This window comes from Heterodontus francisci, chromosome 38, assembly GCF_036365525.1.
Source record: "Heterodontus francisci isolate sHetFra1 chromosome 38, sHetFra1.hap1, whole genome shotgun sequence".
Lineage (NCBI taxonomy): Eukaryota > Metazoa > Chordata > Chondrichthyes > Heterodontiformes > Heterodontidae > Heterodontus > Heterodontus francisci.
This window is the reverse complement of record NC_090408.1, coordinates 44,220,212-44,239,023: the sequence shown is the minus strand read 5'-3', so window position 1 is coordinate 44,239,023 and position 18,812 is coordinate 44,220,212. Positions and strand designations below refer to the sequence as shown.

At 45.5% G+C, this 18,812-nt stretch overlaps 1 protein-coding gene across 2 annotated transcripts in view; it reads right to left on the bottom strand.

Moving 5' to 3' along the window:
• homer2 (homer scaffold protein 2) overlaps nucleotides 1-18,812 on the bottom strand; it is a 105,060-nt gene extending 86,248 nt beyond the window's left edge. The window contains exon 1 of one of the 2 annotated variants that reach the window (XM_068018294.1): nucleotides 18,731-18,812. In XM_068018294.1, the coding sequence (XP_067874395.1) occupies nucleotides 18,731-18,750 (20 nt within the window). In that variant the 5' untranslated portion in view covers nucleotides 18,751-18,812. The remainder of the gene's footprint in view (nucleotides 1-18,730) is intronic. The other variant, XM_068018292.1, reaches the window with a different exon arrangement.

Sequence of the window (18,812 nt, the reverse complement as noted above, 5' to 3'; positions counted from 1 at the left end):
TGTCATTGTACACAACATACAAAGTTAACATGCAGGTACAGCAAGTAATTAGGAAGGCAAATTGTATGTTCGACTTTATTGCAAGGGGGTTTGAGTAGAAGAGTAAGGAAATCTTGCTGTGATTATACAGGGCTTTGGTAAGACCACACCCTGAGTACTGTGTGTAGTTTTGGTCTCCTTACGTAACTAAGGATGTACTTGACTTAGAGGGGGTACAACAAAGGTTCACTAGATTAATTCCTGGGATGAGAGGGTTGTCCTATGAGGAGAATGGGCCTATACTCTCTGCAGTTTAGAAAAATGAGAGGTGATCTCATTGAAATGTTTAAGATTCTGAGGGTAGATGCTGAGAGGCTGGAGAGTCTAGAATGAGAGAGCGTAATCTCAACGGATGGGCATTTCGAGTTGAGGAAAAATTTCTTCACTGAGAATTGTGAATCTTTGGAATCCTTGACTCCAGAAGGTTGTGGATGGTCAGTCGTTGAGTATATTCAAGGCTGAAACCAATAGATTTTTGGACACTAAGGGAATTGAGATACGGGGATTGCTTGGGAAAGTGGAGTTGAATTCAAGTATCACCATTATTTTATGAAATGGCGGAGCAGGTTTGGTTGGGGGTGGGGGGGAGCTGTATGGTCTACTAGTTCTGATATTGTAATTTCCTGGCATTCTCCCCAGCTTCTGTAAAGATTATCTGATCGAGTGAAGTCTTGTATTTGCATCGCGCATTTCACAGCCTCAGGGTGTCCCAAAGCACCTTCCATCTAATGGAATGCTTTTGAAGTGTAGTCACTGTTGTAATGTAGGAAATGAGGCTGCTAATGTCACACAGCAAGATCCCACAAACAGCAATGAAATTATTTTGACAGCATTGGTTAAGGGATGAATATTGGTCAAGATACTGGGAGAACTCCTTTTCCTCTTCCATGAAATGCCGTGGGATCTTTAACACCCACCTGAGCAGGGAGATGGGTCCAAAGGATAGTGCTTCTGAATGCAGCACTCCCTCAGAACCGCCCCCTCCAACAGTGCAGCACTCCCTCAGTACTGACCCTCTGACAGTGCAGCACTCCCTCAGAACCACCCCCTCCGGTGGTGTCGCACTCCAGCGGTGCCGCACTCCCTCCGTACTGACCACATCATAAGCTCGTGTCTGTAAAGGGGTTTGAACTGATTTGGAGGTGAGATTGCCAGCAACTGAGCTAAACTGACTGCAGAAAATATTTTAATCTCTGCACACACACTTTTTAGTTTAGTTTCTCCAAGGTTCCTTTGAGGGAATGGACACGAAATAGACCAGGCACTTTGCTAAAGGTGGTGTGTTATATTCCACAGCAGGCTGAGAGAGCTGCTTTAACATCCCAGTACAGATAATCCATCTGAATTAGAGGAAGGAATCAACAAACTACAGCTTCACAAATCCCTTACAGCAAAACATCAGGATTGAAAACAAACAGGGCAGTTCCGAAGAAGGGTCACTGACCCGAAACGTTAACTCTGCTTCTCTTTCCACAGAGGCTGCCAGACCTGCTGAGTGGTTCCAGCATTTCTTGTTTTTATTTTATATTAGGGCAGGATCTTTATTGTGCAAACCCCCAGAGTGGGTGAGGTCAGGCTGTAAGCATCTTGACGGAGAGGACTAGACACAGATAGAACCAGGTAACAAGATAATGGTTAAAAAGGAATCTAAGAAATCTAAAATACAGAAAGGATGAGCGAAAGATAGCATAGGATGGATAGAGTCAAGAATCATTAGAGGGATCAGGGATGAAAGTGTGGGGACTGGAGGAAGCATTCAATTAGTGTTAAGAATGAATTGTAAAGGAAAAAGCAGAATTCCTCAGATCCTGCAAATCTGAAATAAAACCACAAAATGCTGGAAGCTAGCAGTGCAATTTAAACCCTACCTATGTGGAGTGAGTTGGACAGTTTCAGTCCAATTCCTAGTGAGCACAGGTCCACAAGACAAACTGCTCCTAATGTGGTAAAAAGCTGACCATCTCAGAGGTTGATGTGGGAAATGTAAAACTGGTTCAGGAGGGAGTGCTGAGTCCTGGATGGTGTTGAGCTTTTTCAGTGTTATTGTGACCAACTATCCAGCACATTCCTGGCCTGAGCCTTCTAGGTGAAGAGGATTTGAGGAGTCTGGAGATGAGCCACTCACTGCAGAATACCCAGTCTCTGACCTGCACTCATAGCCATGCTGTTAATATGGCTGGTCCACTTCAGCTGCTGGTCAATGGTGACCCCTCAGGATGGGGGAGAGGGTGCTTGGAGACACTGGTGCCACTGACCATTGGGGGGCACGATGGTCATTGCCTGGCATTGATGGGAAAAGTGTTATAACTTCAAACACTAACTGATTATTTTGATCAGCACAAAATGCATGTTCTTGAAGCAGAGAAGGTTAAGGGCAGATTTGATAGCAGTGTTCAAAATCAGGAAGGTTTTGTTAGAGTAAATAATGGGGAACTATTTCTAGAGGCCGGAGGGTCGATGACCACAGGACACAGATTTAAGATCATTAGCAAAAGAACCAGAGGGGAGATGAGAAGTTTTTTTTACCCCGCAAGTTGCTGTGATCTGGAATGTGCTGCCTGAAGGGAGGCGGAAATAGATTCAATAGTAACTTTCAGAAGGGAATTGGATAAATACTTGAAAAGGACATTTGCAGGACTAACGGGATAGAGTCAGGGAGTGGAACTAATTGGGCAGTCCTTACAAAGAGCTAGCATAGGCATGATGGACTGAATGGCCTGTGCTTATCATTCTATGCAAAATTAACTTTTCTTGATACTGTGCAAACGACAAGGAGTGAAAGTGAACACAACACGACTGACTCGAGCTGTAATTTGATGGCTATTGTAGTCTTTGGCTGTGGCCCTGATCTCAGGCATTGCTGGGAGCAGGAATGGGTTAACACTGAGCTGCTTTTAAGCCACTTCCTCTGATTCAGCCCGTGTGTAATCAACTGAGAGAAATGTAGAGGAAGAGGTGGGATTGACGTATAAAACAGTTCATTAGTACCAGTCAGAGTTTATAAATATGCAGCCCAGCTGTTAACTCTCATTCATGATGATTTCATGAACAGAATTTGCATCCTTTCTGGGACTATTCAGCATCAGAAGCCCTGCTATTAAAACAACCCTTTCCTTTCCCCCTCCTCTCCAGTTTTCTCTGGTTTTTGCAAATCCCTTCAGATATCACTCAGCTCTTAACCAAGTGGTCATCCTTCATATGTGAACTTAGGTGGCGCTAATCAACCAATGGGGGCATCACAGCTGAGTTCAACTGTCGCTCACACGCAGGCTGTGCTATGGCACATCATCACCGGAAAGGAGGTAAATATTGGGGAGGGGGAAGGACAAAAGGGAGAATGGCAAGGCTCCTCTTTAAAACTGTCCTTGTCAGAAATGCAGGTGTTTCAATGGCCTAATCTCAGGCTCTGTCAGTGGCCTGAGAAGATGATTGGATCACTGTCTCGCTGGCTGATTGTCCTCCTGGTGTCTGTATCTGGAACCTACATTTAACTGAACTGAGACCAGGAAGACACTGTGTAAAGAACTGTAGCAACAGGACCGGAACAGGACTACCTGAGTAATCCTGTGTGGGAATCTAAAAGTTTAACTAAAAAGGAAGCTGCTGTTTAATCAGATTCTTAGTTTGGCTCTATAGGACACTCTATCAAGGGCTGTTGTGTTGATTTAATAAAGACAATTACTCAGATATGCTGCTAAAAGTACTGGCATTTTTCCCCAATGGAAACTTCATTCCCAGTCTGGGACAAGAACAACTGCAACAGACAAGCCTCAGTTTGATCCCTGGTCTGTGTTGAGTTAGCTGCTCTCAGTCACATGCAATAATAGCCCAGGAGAGGGGAAAGGTGGGTCAGTCAGGGTTGATGTATCCGATGGTTACTGAGCGACTGTTTCTGGCCTCGCATGCAGGGAGATGTGGGATAAGGCCAAGATTGGGTTGAAGTTTGAGGACATTCATGACCTATTCTCACACTTGACCTGGGATGTCAGTGGTTGTGGAACAGGATCCCATTACGGAGAAGAGAGGATATTGGAGAAATAAGTAATGTAAGAACTAAAGTCTACCAAATTTTAAATAACCGCTATGAAGAGGATTTCTGTGTGGCTTTGTTTAACCTTGGCAAATGATTAAAACAGTGTTTAAACATCACGAGTATATTAACAGCAGTTAAACAATCAGTAATTTTGTCACTCAATGTCCTTTCAATGTATGAGCTGCCTGCTTAACACTTGCCAAGGCACAGTCCCCTTTTAAATTGGCAGGAAGCTATTGCCAATCTTTAGATGCCAATTACTGTACAATTGAGTACTGATTTAACACAGCCACTTGAAGGGATAAACTGCACGCAAGGGAGTCCTGTAGTGCTCAGAAAGCATTAGTATTCAACTGACCCAGACATTTGTGCAGAAAAAAAATATTTTTATACAGAGGTGAAGGTGCTTTTGTATTTTCCAGAGACTAAAATGAGTGTTATTGATTGACTTGTCTTTTACAGTTTTACAGTTCATTTAATCTGTAAGAATTATATGACAGAGTTGTGCACGATAATAGAGACATCATTACTCAGGGTCTCTCAGAAGGCTTTTAGATTCTGATTCTTCCACCTCACTGAGTAAGGGGCTGGATTCTGGCAATCAGTTCGCTATCAACAACATCCAATTCTCCCTCATGGTTAAACCTGGGAGAGCTTCCCAGTGTTCCCACAGCTCCTCTAGCTTTTTGTTGAGGGATTTGGGTCCCGGCGTAAGGAGAAAATTAACTAAAAACAATCAGGTCCTTGAGGGAAGGAAATCTGCTGTCCTTACCTGGTCTGGCCTACATGTGACTCCAGACCCACAGCAATGTGGTTAACTCTTACATCCCCTCAAATGGCCTAGCAAGCCACTCAGTTGTACCTAACCACTACTAAGTCAATAGAAAGGAATGAAACTGGACGGACCACCCAGCATCGACCTAGGCACCAGAAACGACAAATGCAAACCCAGCCCTGTCGACCCTGCAAAGTCCTCACTAACATCTGGGGGCTTGTGCCAAAGTTGGGAGAGCTGTCCCACAGACGAGTCAAGCAACAGCCTGACATAGTCATACTCACAGAATCATACCTTACAGACAATGTCCGTGACACTGCAATCACTATCCCTGGGTATGTCCTGTCCCACCAGGACAGACCCAGCAGAGGTGGCGGGGACAGTGGTCTACAGTAGGGAGGCAGTTTGCTCTGGGAGTCCTCAACATCGACTCTGGACCCCATGAAGTCTCATGGCATCAGGTCAAACATGGGCAAGGTAACCTCCAACTGATTACCACCTACCGCCCTCCCTCAGCTGATGCTTCAGTACTCCTCCATGTTGAACACCATTTGGAGGAAGCACTGAGGGTGGCAAGGGCACGAAACGTACTCTGGGTGGGGGACTTCAATGTCCATCACCAAGAGTGGCTAGGTAGCACCACTACTGACCGAGCTGGCCGAGTTCTAAAGGACATAGCTGCTAGACTGGGTCTGCGGCAGCTGGTGAGAGAACCAACACGAGGGAAAAACATACTTGACCTTGTTCTCACCAATCTGCCTGCCGCAGATGCTTCTGTCCATGACAGTATTGATAGGAATGACCACCGCACAGTCCTTGTGCAGACGAAGTCCCGCCTTCACATTGAGGATACTGTTCATCGTGTTGTGTGGCACTATCACTGTGCTAAATGGGATAGATTTCGAACAGATCCAGCAATGCAAAACTGGGCATCCATGAGGCGCTGTGGGCCATCAGCAGCAGCAGAATTGTGCTCAACCACAATCTGTAACCTCATGGCCCGGCATATCCCCCACTCTACCATTATCATCAAGCCAGGAGACCAACCCTGGTTCAATGAAGAGTACAGGAGGGCATGCCAGGAGCAGCACCAGGCATACCTCAAAATGAGGTGTCAACCTGGTGAAGCTACAACCCAGGACTACTTGCATGCCAAACTGCATAAGCAGCATGCAATAGACAGAGCTAAGCGATCCCATAACCAACAGATCAGATCTAAGCTCTGCAGTCCTGCCACATCCAGCTGTGAATGGTGGTGGACAATTAAACAACTAACTGGAGGAGGTGGCTCCACAAATATCCCCATCCTCAATGATGGGGGAGCCCAGCACATCAGTGCGAAAGATAAGGCTGAAGCATTTGCAACAATCTTCAGCCAGAAGTGCTGAGTTGATGATCCATCTCGGCCTCCTCCTGAAGTCCCCAGCATTACAGATGCCAGACTTCAGCCAATTCGATTCACTCCACGTGATATCAAGAAACGACTGAAGGCACCGGATACTGCAAAAGCTATGGGCCCTGACAATATTCCGGCAATAGTACTGAAGACCTGTGCTCCTGAACTTGCTGCATCCCTAGCCAAACGGTTCCAGTACAGCTACAACACTGGCATCTAACTGGCAATGTGGAAAATTGCCCAGGTATGTCCTGTACACACAAAGTAGGACAAGTCCAACCCGGCCAATTACCGCCCCATCAGTCTACTCTCAATCATCAGCAACGTGATGGAAGGTGTCATCAACAGTGCCATCAAGCAGCACTTGCTAAGCAATAACCTGCTCAGTGATGCTCAGTTTGGGTTCCGCCAGGGCCACTCAGCTCCTGACCTCATTACAGCCTTATTTCAAACATGGACTCAAGAGGTGAGGTGAGAGTGACTGCCCTTGACATCAAGGCAGCATCTGACCGAGTATGGCATCAAGGAGCCCGAGCAAAACTGAAGTCAATGGGAATCAGGGGAAAACTCTCTGCTGGTTAGAGTCATATCTAGCACAAAGTAAGATGGTCGTGGTTGTTGGAGGTCAATCATCTGAGCTCCAGGACACCACTGCAGGAGTTCCTCAGGGTAGTGTCCTAGGCCCAACCATCTTCAGCTGCTTCATCAATGACCTTCCTTCAATCATAAGGTCAGAAGTGGGGATGTTCGTTGATGATTGCGCAATGTTCAGCACCATTTGCGACTCCTCAAATACTGAAGCAGTCCATCTGGAAATGCAGCAAGACCTGGACAATATCTAGGCTTGGGCTGATAAGTGGCAAGTAACATTTGCGCCACATAAGTGCCAGGCAATGACCATCTCCAACAAGAGAGAATCTAACCATCTCCCCTTGACATTCAATGGCATTACCATCGCTGAATCCCCTATCAACATCCTGGGGGCTACCATTGACCAGAAACTGAACTGGTGTAATCATATAAATACCATGGCGACAAGAGCAGGTCCGAGGCTAGGAATCCTGCGGCAAGTAACTCACCTCCTGACTCCCCAAAGCCTGTCCACCACCTACAAGGCACAAGTCAGGAGTGTGATGGAATACTCTCCACTTGCCTGGATGGGTGCAGCTCCAACTAAACTCGAGAAGCTCGACACCATTCAGGACAAAGCAGCCCGCTTGATTGGCACACCATCCACAAACATTCACTCCCTCCACCACCGACGCACAGTGGCAGCAGTGTGTACCATCTACAAGATGCACTGCAGCAACGCACCAAGGCTCCTTAGACAGCACCTTCCAAACCCGCAACCTCTACCACCTCGAAGGACAAGGGCAGCAGATGCATGGGAACATCACCATCTGCAAATTCCCCCCCAAGTCACACACCATCCTGACTTGGAACTATATCGCCGTTCCTTCACTGTCGCTGGGTCAAAATCCTGGAACTCCCTTCCTAACAGCACTGTAAGGTATACCTACCCCAAATGGACTGCAGCGGTTCAAGAAGGCAGCTCACCACCACCTTCTCAAGGGCAATTAGGGATGGGCAATAAATGCTGGCCTGGCCAGTGATGCCCACATCCCATGAATGAATTTTTTAAAAAAGGTGGAGTTTATTTGCAACGTGTACTCTGACCATTCTATGATTCTACCGCTATGATTCACAGATGCTGCCAGACCTGCTGAGTGGTTCCAGCATTTCTTGTTTTTATTTCAGATTTCCAGCATCCGCAGTATTTTGCTTTTATGATTCTATCTCCCTGTGTTTTACTTCATTTCTGAAATTGATCTTCCCCTTGCACACCAGGATGCTTTTAGATGAAGAAAACAGAAGTCTGTTAAAAATTCTGCATTTTGTCACCAGATTAAAATTAGAATGACTTCACAATAGTGACTACACTTCAAAAGTAATTCATTGGCTGTAAAACGTTTTGAGACATCCAGTGTCGTGAAAAGTGCTATATAAATGCAGGACTTTTTTAATGTTTCTGATGATGCTCAAACTAAAACAAATTAACAGTTTGAGATAAACAGATGAGACGGGAACTGAAAGTTATTTCTGGAAGTAAAGCAGTCCCAGTGGGCATCCCATCACTGTTGGAATTTGAAAGGATGAATAAAGTCTCAGTTTGTTATTCAAATTGCAATTCATTGCTTCTTCTGTATAACGCACAATAGGATATTTTTTGAAAAATAAGTTTGAGGGTAACGACAATGAAAATGCAGAAAGAAAAAGACTTGTGCCTTGTTGATGGTGGACAAGCTTTGGGGAGTCAGGAGGTGAGTTACTCGCTGCAGGATTCCTAGCCTCTTGTGGTCACAGCATTTATTTATATGCCTACTCCAGTTCAGTTTCTGGTCAATGGTAACCCCCCAGGATGTTGATAGGGGATTCAGTGATGGTAATGCTGTTGAATGTCACGGGGGAGATGGTTAGATTCTCTCTTGTTGGAGATGGTCATTGCCTGGCACTTGTGTGGCGCCAGTGTTACTTGCCACTTATCAGCCCAAGCCTGAATATTGTCCAGGCCTTGCTGCATTTCTACACGCACGCTTCAGTATCTGAGGAGTCGCGAATGCTGCTGAGCATTGTGCAATCATCAGCGAACATCCCCACTTCTGACTTTATGATGGAGGGAAGGTCATTGATGAAGCAGCTGAAGATGGTTGGGCCTAGGACACTACCCTGTGGAACTCCTGCAGTGATGTCCTGCAGCTGAGATGATTGACCTCCAACAACCACAACCATCTTCCTTTGTGCTAGATATGACTCCAACCAGTGGAGAGCTTCACCCATGAATCCCCTTGACTTCAGTTTTGCTAGGGCTCCTTGATGGCATACTCGGTCAAATGCTGCCTTGATCTCAAGGGCAGTCACTCTCACCTTACCTCTGGAGTTCAGCTCTTTCATCCATGTTTGGACTAAGGCTGTAATTCATCAGATAGTGAATGGGAACCTGGCTGAATTCCCTCTCACTGGTCCAGAATTATAGAATTCCCAAAACACATCCAGCTCAGCACAGACCAAGGATTGCAGCTGGGATCTTGCTGTTCCATAATAGCTCAGTCTCACAGAATATGCATTTACCAATTCAGCTATTAGCACAGCCTAGCATGAATTTTATTCAAACCTGTTTCAATGAGGCAGTACATTAGGGAGCAATGTAATATTTTTAAATGTGCAATGATTGGGCTGTCTAGGGTTTAAGGAATCCAGTATCAGATGGTGCAGCAGGTTCCAGATTGTATAAATGGCAGCTTCTTATTTTAATTACTGTACTCTGCAAAATGTCATCGTGCAATATTCTTCTGGAAGAAATGAAACTTTTAATGGAATTAAACCTCAGTTTAATGACTCATGAACCTGTGATACTGAGGTCAGATTGTTACACTTGGAGCCACACTGAGTGTGTGACGCCACATCCCCAATGACTGCTGTGACGGTGCTGAGTTGTACTATATAATTAATGCTACAATGAGTATTATGACAGAGAAAGGGGCTGAAAGATCAGACAGAATCTAATCCACCCCTCAATAAAGAGCAAAAAAAACTCAACTTTTAATTATGTGAAAGGTCTAATTTTGCCATTTGATTATTAACCTCTCTTTGGGCCTTTTGTAATCTAGTTTTCCAAAATATATGTATAATTTCTCACAACAAAAAAAGGTGTGGGACTCCAGATTGCACTGTTGAATCTACCCACATCACCAGCTTGTCACCAAATGTTACACTTGAATCATTGTTTCTATAAAGTGCAGATAAAAATAACCAATTGCCAACTCACTTAGTCACTCACTCAGATAGTCAACTCAAGGATAAATAGAAAACCTTTCAAATGTTTCATGCAAACGTGATTAGATTTCTGAGGAGTTCTGGGTCAGGTTTCACTGTCCCTCCCCATCCTGTGTTGCGAAGCATGGTGAGATCCAGTAGCCCAGGTGGGGGTGGCAGTTGTGGGGGGAACGGGTATTGGGGTAGATGGGTTGCAGGGTAGAGATTGAATGGGGGGCAGTTCAATGCAGCAAAATGTGAAATAATGTGATTTTAGAAGGAATTTATCTTGTGACAAAATTTTGAATGTAGAAGGGAAGCTGAATTGCAGATACACAGGTGATAAAAGGTGGCAACATAAGTAGATAATGCCACAAATAAGCAAACCATACCTCGGAGAGGCACAGAATAAAAAAGTAAAGAGGTGATATTGGATTTACACATCCACCTGAGGGTTTAAAGTTTCCTCCAACAGTGTAGCACTCCCTCGGTATTGTACTGAAATACCAGCTGAGATTATTTCCTCCAGTCCTGGAGTGAGGCTTGAACCCATAACCTGATGAAATGAACGTGTTACTAATTAAATCAAGCTAAATAATCGGTGACTGCAAACTGCTCTGGAATTTATTATAGCAGTGAGAACACAAATTAACCACATGTTGAATGTGGGTTGGAAACCTAGTCTTGTGCAATGGCTCCACCATGACACCCTGTCATAAGCAATGTTACAAAACAGCTCCCACATCTGCTGTATTAAACACCTTTGACCACCGGTCCATCAGGCAGTGGTCTGCACGGAATGTCCTCAAGGCCCTACGGGAAAAGGAGACGGTGGATCCTGTCGGATGGTTCCCCGAGCAGACCGTCAAAGTCATTTGGCGGAATGCCTCATCACCAGAACTTTCAAACAAGCACCAAGACGTAGCTTGGCTGGTGGTGAGAAGGGCCCTTCCCGTCAGATCCTTCATGCACACCCGAAGTCTCGCCCCCTCCGCACAGTGCCCCCGCGTTGGCTGTGGTGGGGAAGAGACGGTCGCCCACCTCCTCCTGGAATGTGCCTTTGCAAAGCAGGTGTGGAAAGAGATGCAGTGGTTTTTGTCGAGGTTCATCCCAAGCAGCTCTGTAACATAGGAGTCTGTGCTCTACGGGCTGTTCCCAGGGACGCACACCGAGACAAACATCAACTGCTGCTGGAGGACTATCAATTCGGTGAAAGACGCCCTTTGGTCTGCCCGAAACTTGCTGGTCTTCCAGCGCAAAGAGTTGTCCACCACCGAATGTTGCAGACTGGCACATTCCAAGGTCCAGGACTACGTGCTGAGGGACGCACTAAAGCTTGGGGCAGCCGCAGCAAAGGCTCAATGGGGAAAGACCACAGTGTAAGGTCCCCCCACCAAGCTGAACTGAGGGGCTGGATCCATGGGAAACCACTCGACCTGTATCGTTGATATTTTCATTTGCTGTAAATGTAAAACTGTAATTGACATGACAATAGTGAAATGGAAGGGTTGGGAAGAAACTCATGATAGTATTGAAGGAAACTAATCTCCCTTGCAATGTTTGTATTTTTTGGTGCTGTTTGAAACTGGCAATGTAATTTTTACAGATTTTTATGAATAAAGTATATTTTGGATATAAAAAAAAAATCTGCTGTATTGAACCCTTTGCTGAGTCTATTAGGAAGGATGCGAGCATAAGAGGGGTGACAATCCCAGGCAGCAGAGGCACTCAGGTTAAAACCTCCCTGTACATGGATGACGTCGCCGTCTTCTGCTCGGATCCGCTGTCCGTGCGCAAACTGATGAGCATCTGCAAACAGTTCGAACTGGCCTCAGGAGCCAAAGTTAACCACAGCAAGAGCGAGGCCATGTTCTTTGGGAACTGGGCTGACCGATCCTTTGTCCCCTTCACCGTCAGGTCAGATTACCTGAAGGTGCTGGGGATATGGTTCGGAAGGGACAGGACGTGCACCAAAACCTGGGAGGAGCGAGTAGCCAAGTTACGACAAAAGTTGTGGGGGCAGCGATCTCTCTCCATTGTGGGTAAGAACCTGGTCATCAGGTGCGAGGCGCTCACGTTGTTGCTGTACGTGGCGCAGGTCTGGCCCATACCCCACTCCTGTGCTGTGGCGGTCACCCGAGCCATTTTCCGCTTCATCTGGGGATCTAAAATGGACTGGGTCCGGAGGGACACGATGTTCAAATCTCTGGACAAGGGAGGGAAAAATGTACCCAACGTGGCCCTCATCCTGATGACCACCTTCATGTGCAGCTGCATCAAGCTGTGTGTAGACCTCCAGTACGCAAACTCCAAGTGTCACTATGTGCTGAGGTTCTATCTGTCCCCGGTGTTGCGAAGGATGGGTCTGGTCACATTGCCGCGGAACGCACCATGCAGTTGGACCGTGCCGTACCACCTATCCTTCGTGGAGCAGTTTCTGAGGGAAAACACCTTCGACCACCGATCCATCAGGCAGTGGTCTGCACGGAACGTCCTCAAGGCACTACGGGAAAAGGAGACGGGGGATCCTGTCGGATGGTTCCCCGAGCAGACCGTCAGTCATTTGGCGGAATGCCTCATCACCAGAACTTTCAAACAAGCACCAAGACATAGCTTGGCTGGTGGTGAGAAGGGCCCTCCCCGTCAGATCCTTCATGCACACCCGAAGTCTCGCCCCCTCCACACAGTGCCCCCGCGGTGGCTGTGGTGAGGAAGAGACGGTCGCCCACCTCCTCCTGGAATGTGTCTTCGCAAAGTAGGTGTGGAAAGAGATGCAGTGGTTTTTGTCAAGGTTCATCCCAAGCAGCTCTGTAACACAGGAGTCTGTGCTCTACGGGCTGTTCCCAGGGACGCACACCGAGACAAACATCAACTGCTGCTGGAGGACTATCAATTCGGTGAAAGACGCCCTTTGGTCTGCCCGAAACCTGCTGGTCTTCCAGCGCAAAGAGTTGTCCACCACCGAATGTTGCAGACTGGCACATTCCAAGGTCCAGGACTACGTGCTGAGGGACGCACTAATACTTGGGGCAGCCGCAGCAAAGGCTCAATGAGGAAAGACCACAGTGTGAGGTTCCCCCACCAAGCTGAACTGAGGGGCTGGATTCATGGGAAACCCCTCGAACTGTATTGGGAAAATTTTGTGTGCTGTAAATGTAAAAATGTATATGGCATGAGAATGAAATGGAAGGGTTGTGAGGCAACTCATGATTGTATAGAAGGAAACTGATCACCTTTGCACTGTTTGTATTTTTTGATTTGATGCTGTTTTAAACTGTTTGGGAATGTAATTTTTACAGATTTTTATGAATAAAGTATATTTTGGAAAAGAAAAAATCTACACTGAATTATTGGAGACTTTGATTTAATTATTTGCATCATGTGATTTTACTCACACATTTCCTGATCTTTGAAAGGCTTCTGCACAGCAACAAGGCCAAGAATGGGAATGCACCAGAGTATTAAATGTGCTTTCTGTCACTGTTGTTCAGTCATCCTTTGTTACTCTAGTCTGTTATGTAACTGTTTTGTTCTCTTTGATTGTTTTGAGGTGATTCACTGTCCAACCTTCCCTCACACACTTTGTTGAGAATTCCATCTATATCCTCCCAGATGCAAAGTCAAAGGAATTGAGTGGAACAAAACAATGGAACAGAACATTAAGCGAGTGATTTGTCACTACTATGTCCCTAGAATATCCTCCACAGCAAATGGAAAGCACAGTATCAGGAGACAAAGCTCCTTAACACCTCACTGAGTTTGTCCAACACACAGCAATAGGTACAGCCTGAATTTGTACGCACCTTTAACATAACAACCCAAGATACTTCATGTATGAGAGAATGAGTGGTAATGGAAAAATCAGATCACCTGACTAGTTGAAGGGATAGATTTTTAGGAGGAAGTACAGGCAAAGAGGTTTAAGGAGGAAGGTCCAGAGTGTGGGACAAAATAGCTCACCACCAAGTGAGGAATAACCAGAGGAAAGAGGTGTTGGGCGAGTGAGATCCAAATCTGAGACAAGGTTTGGGTGGTGGGATCTTGGAGAACTTTGAGTTGATGTAAGGAAGAACTCAGCAAGTTAATAAGGAGACCATATAAAAGGTCGAGTGATGAGGCAATATGATTAATGGATACAGCAGCAAGGATGGAGAGGAGAAAGGGCAGGAAATGTTGCAGAGGTGAAAGTGTGCAGTCTTAGTGATGGAAGAGAAGTAGGATATGTAGCTCAATGCCAATGGAATAGCTCAGTGAGGCTAAAAAGTACCTTAACCAACGGGTGGAAATAGGGGAAAGGGCATGGAGTTTGGACAGGATTAGACTTGGCTGTGATACTTCTCCAAGATTAAATCAGACCCAACACTCAAAAAGAGTCATGCGTGAGTAGCAGTTACTCAAGTGAAGGACCCAGCAGTTTGGAACAAGACACTGGCAAGGAGTCAATACTTTCAGGACAAGGGAAAGAGGGGAAGAAAACTGGGGTGAACACCTCAGATCAATAAAACCTATGAACTTTTTACAAAAAATATTGTACCACTTCAGGTGTCAGAATTGCAAAAGGTCATGGATTCAAATCTTAATCCAGAGACTTAAGCACAAAATCTAGGCCAGCCTCTAGTGCTGTACTGAGGGAGGGCGGTACATACAAACATATGAATTAGGAGCAGGAGTTGCCCATTCAGCCCCTTCGAGTCTGCTCTGCCATATAATAAGATCACGGCTGATCTGATTGTGGCCTCAACTCCATTCTCCCGCTGACCCCCGATACCCTCTGACTCCCTTGTTAATCAAGAATTTATCTACCTCTGCCTTAAAAATATTCAGTGACCCTGTCTCCACTGCTCTCTGGGGAATAGAGTTCCAAAGATTCATAACCTTCTGAGAAAAAATTTCTCCTGATCTCGGTCTTAACTGGGAGATCCCTTATTTTTAAACTGTGTCCCCTAGTTCTAGTCTCTCCCACAAGGGGAAACATCCTCTCAGCATCAACCCTGTCAAGACCCCTCAAGATCTTATATGTTTCAATAAGATCAATGCTTATTCTTCTAAACTCCAAGAGATACAGACCCAACCTGTCCAACCTTTCTTCAACCCCCCCCACCCTGCCATCCCAGGTATCAGTTGAGTGAACTTGTCAGAGGTGCTGTCTTTCAGATGAGGTATTAAACCAAGGCTCCAAGATCCCCTAGCACTATTTCGAAGATGATCAGGAAACATCTACAGAATAAGTGGGGTAATTGCGACCATCTAAAAGTGAACCTAAGAGAAGTAAAAGCAGCCATTAAATCCCCAGCACATTTTAGTTGCACCTCACACCACTGGCACCTGGTTGAGTCTTCACATTATAAACAATTGCAATCAGAATGCAAGTCCCATGTGTGAAACATTTTTGCCAGTTAATTACAACAGGGAACTTTCTCAGGAAGATGGGGTCGATTTCAAGTGTTACACACCACAGACTCTCGAGGAGTTAAAGCTCAGAGTGCAAACAGCACATATTTGTCATGATAGTCTACGTTCAGAAGCTCTTCAGTCTGTAAAGCTTCCTCTGAAGTAATCCAATTGTACGTTTGTTACGGAAAGGATCAATTTTACTCACTATCGGCTGCCATCTCTCACCATTAGATCTGTGGAGCACTTTCTTTCCATATCTGGTGTACAATCAGCCACAAATTACATAGAAACAGGAGGAGGCCATTCAGCCCCTCATGTCTGTTCTGCCATTTAATTAGATCATGGTTGATCTCTACCTCTAACCCATTTACCCACCTTTAATTCATTCCCTTGATGCCCTTACCTAATAAGTAAGAGGGTAAAAGGTTATCAGGGTAGGGTGGAAATGTGGAGTAATCAGTTCAGCCATGAACTTATAGAATGGTAGAGCAGGCTCGAAGGGCCGAGTGGCCTACTCCTGCTCCTAATTCGTATGTTCATAATAAAAACCTGTTGAACACATTCTTGAAATTTTCAATTGATTCCCAGGATCCACAGCCTTTTGGGGAAAAAGTTCCAGATTTCCACTCCCCTGTGAAATAGTCCTTCCTGATCTCACTCCTGAACAGCCCAGCTCTAACTTTAAGGTTGTGCCCCCTTGTTCTGGATTCCTCCACCAGAGCATATAGTTTCCCGGTATCTACCCTATCGAATCTCTTTATCAAATCTAAACACTTAAACCTTCTCACCCACTAAACTTCTATCAGGAGACGTCAGCACCATCCATGAAGTAAGATCAGAAGAGGAACACAGCAACAGAAGGAGGCCATTCAGCCCCTCGAGTCTGTTCTGCCATTCAATTAGATCATGGCTAATACGAGCCTTGAGTTAAGAGTGTGATTTACATCTGACCTTCACATTTCTCGAAAGTTAAATGTTCCAACTTGGCAACATCTCAACTATTGACAAGTTGTGATCGCCAGGGCAACAGCGGAGACCTGAGGGCCAATCTGTGACAGTGAATACTGAAACACCAATGTTACTTTGGCTCACAGCTCTCTGGGAATGAAATCTTTCATCTGCAGCCCGATTCCAGGAAGCATTAATCATGTAATGCCTCTTTTCTTGTCTACCCAAGGCCTCTTTGTCCTTTAGCAAAGTTAGATATTGCAATTTCTAGGTCAGCCTTCAAACAAAGATTGTGCAACAATGTGTTTATACCAAAAGATTCACCAATGATTAACCCAACGTGTTGTGTTTATTAGTTTCTCCTTGAGTTCTGAGGGATCAGTAAAAGCAGCCACTTTCCCCAGCTGCAATAAAGATTGATGCGTGATGCGCTGATTGCCTGCCTTCCTTATGGAGGCTCTTCATCCCGACCCATTAGAGCCCACTCGGTAACACAGCAGGGTGGCAAAGATCGAACTTTCAATTTGCTAAAATTGCTTTGTAATTCCCTTATAATGTATAGTACAATGTTTCACAAAACTACCTTCAGAGTTTTTCATGATAACAATGCATGTCTTACATTATTACATTTACAATGGATTTAATAAAATGAGCTGTGATTGGCATTCTGGAGAAAGACCTTTGTAGATGGGTAGATATTGAATACAAAACTAAGGGGTGCAGCGGCTCCAGGCCAGACCAGTGTTGGTCAGAGAGAGTCCAGACCAGTGTTGGTCAGAGAGAGAGTCCAGCTCGAGCCAGTGTTGGTCAGAGAGTGTCCAGGCCAGTGTTGGTCCTCGAGAGAGTCCAGCTCAAGCCAGTGTTGGTCAGAGAGTGTCCAGGCCAGTGTTGGTCAGTGAGAGAGTCCAGCTCGAGCCAGTGTTGGTCAGAGAGTGTCCAGGCCAGTGTTGGTCAGTGAGAGAGTCCAGCTCGAGCCAGTGTTGGTCAGAGAGTGTCCAGGCCAGTGTTGGTCCTCGAGAGAGTCCAGCTCAAGCCAGTGTTGGTCAGTGAGAGAGTCCAGGCCAGTGAATGTGAGGTTTTGAAGCATCACCATAGAAATCAGGGAATAGAATTCTGGCACTTAATCATTTTCCAAACTTGACACTGCTGTGATCATAATTACTGTCCTCTGCATTAATGACCTGGTCTCAGGTCAGAAGAAGCCACACAGAGTGTTTCTCAGCACAAGGCACAGAACAGAAAATCAGAAAGCATGAGTGGAATTTGTCCTGAACTTGCGGTCACAATGCTCACTACAGATGTCACTTTTTCCAGGTCAGTTTATGACAGAGATGATTATAATCGCACACAGGACATGGCCAAACTCACACATTGGAGACACATGCTGGTGAGCAGTGTTCATGTTTTACTAACTCTGGGCTGCTAACCACTCCTCCCACCATCTGTAATCGCATCCTTAGAGGTTAATTTTTAAAAATGGGAATTAACGGAAACATGTAAAATCACAAAGGAATGGTGGAAAAATGATTAACTCCTTGATTCACTTAAAGGCATTCCTTGTTGACTATTTTTCCAAGGAGTGCTAGGTGCCATTGATCCTTCTATATTGTAGAAGTGTATAAGTCAGAGAGAATTCAGAGAGACAGGTTTATCAGGACCTGCAACATTACAGGACCAGAGAAATGAGAGTCCACAAATCTATTGTCAGGTTAAAGCCACCAGTTGCTGAGGATTTGCATTTGGATAGCACCTTTCACAACTTCAGGATGTTCCATATGCTTTACAGCCAATGAAGTACTTTAGAATTGCAAACACCACAGCCAATTTTCACTTTGCAATGAGATCAGTTAATCTGCGTGTTTGGCTGTTCCTCCTCACAGGATCTCTGACGTGGAACTGAGCTGCAGACTATAAACACAGGCACAAATAAGCAATTGGATTACACAGGCCATTCAGCCCAACTGGTCTGTGCCATTGTTCATGCTCCACATGTGCCTCCTCCCACCCTACAATCTCACCATATCAACATGACCTTCCATTCCTTTCTCCCACATGTGCTTATCTAGCTTCCTCTTAAATGCATCTCTGCCATTAACAGCAGAGCCCAGCATGTCTGTCCGGCTTGGAAAGGTAAAGGGAGATCGAGATGCCCAGGAAACACAAACCCCGCACAGCAGCGCAGGTTCCAGCTGGGCAAACACTGGGCAGACTTCTTTCCTTTCAGAATACAGTTCAAACAAAAGTAATTTATTTCCATTTTGTCACACATTACAGTAAGATTAACCAGCTCAATTGCTGCCTCTGTCACTAACCCCCCAAGGGTGATCTTTACCTGCAGCTGTTCCAAGACATGAAGAGCCTCTTGAGTTGCTTCGTACAGTCGCTGCTCTTCAATCCCTCTCCTGGACTCGGCT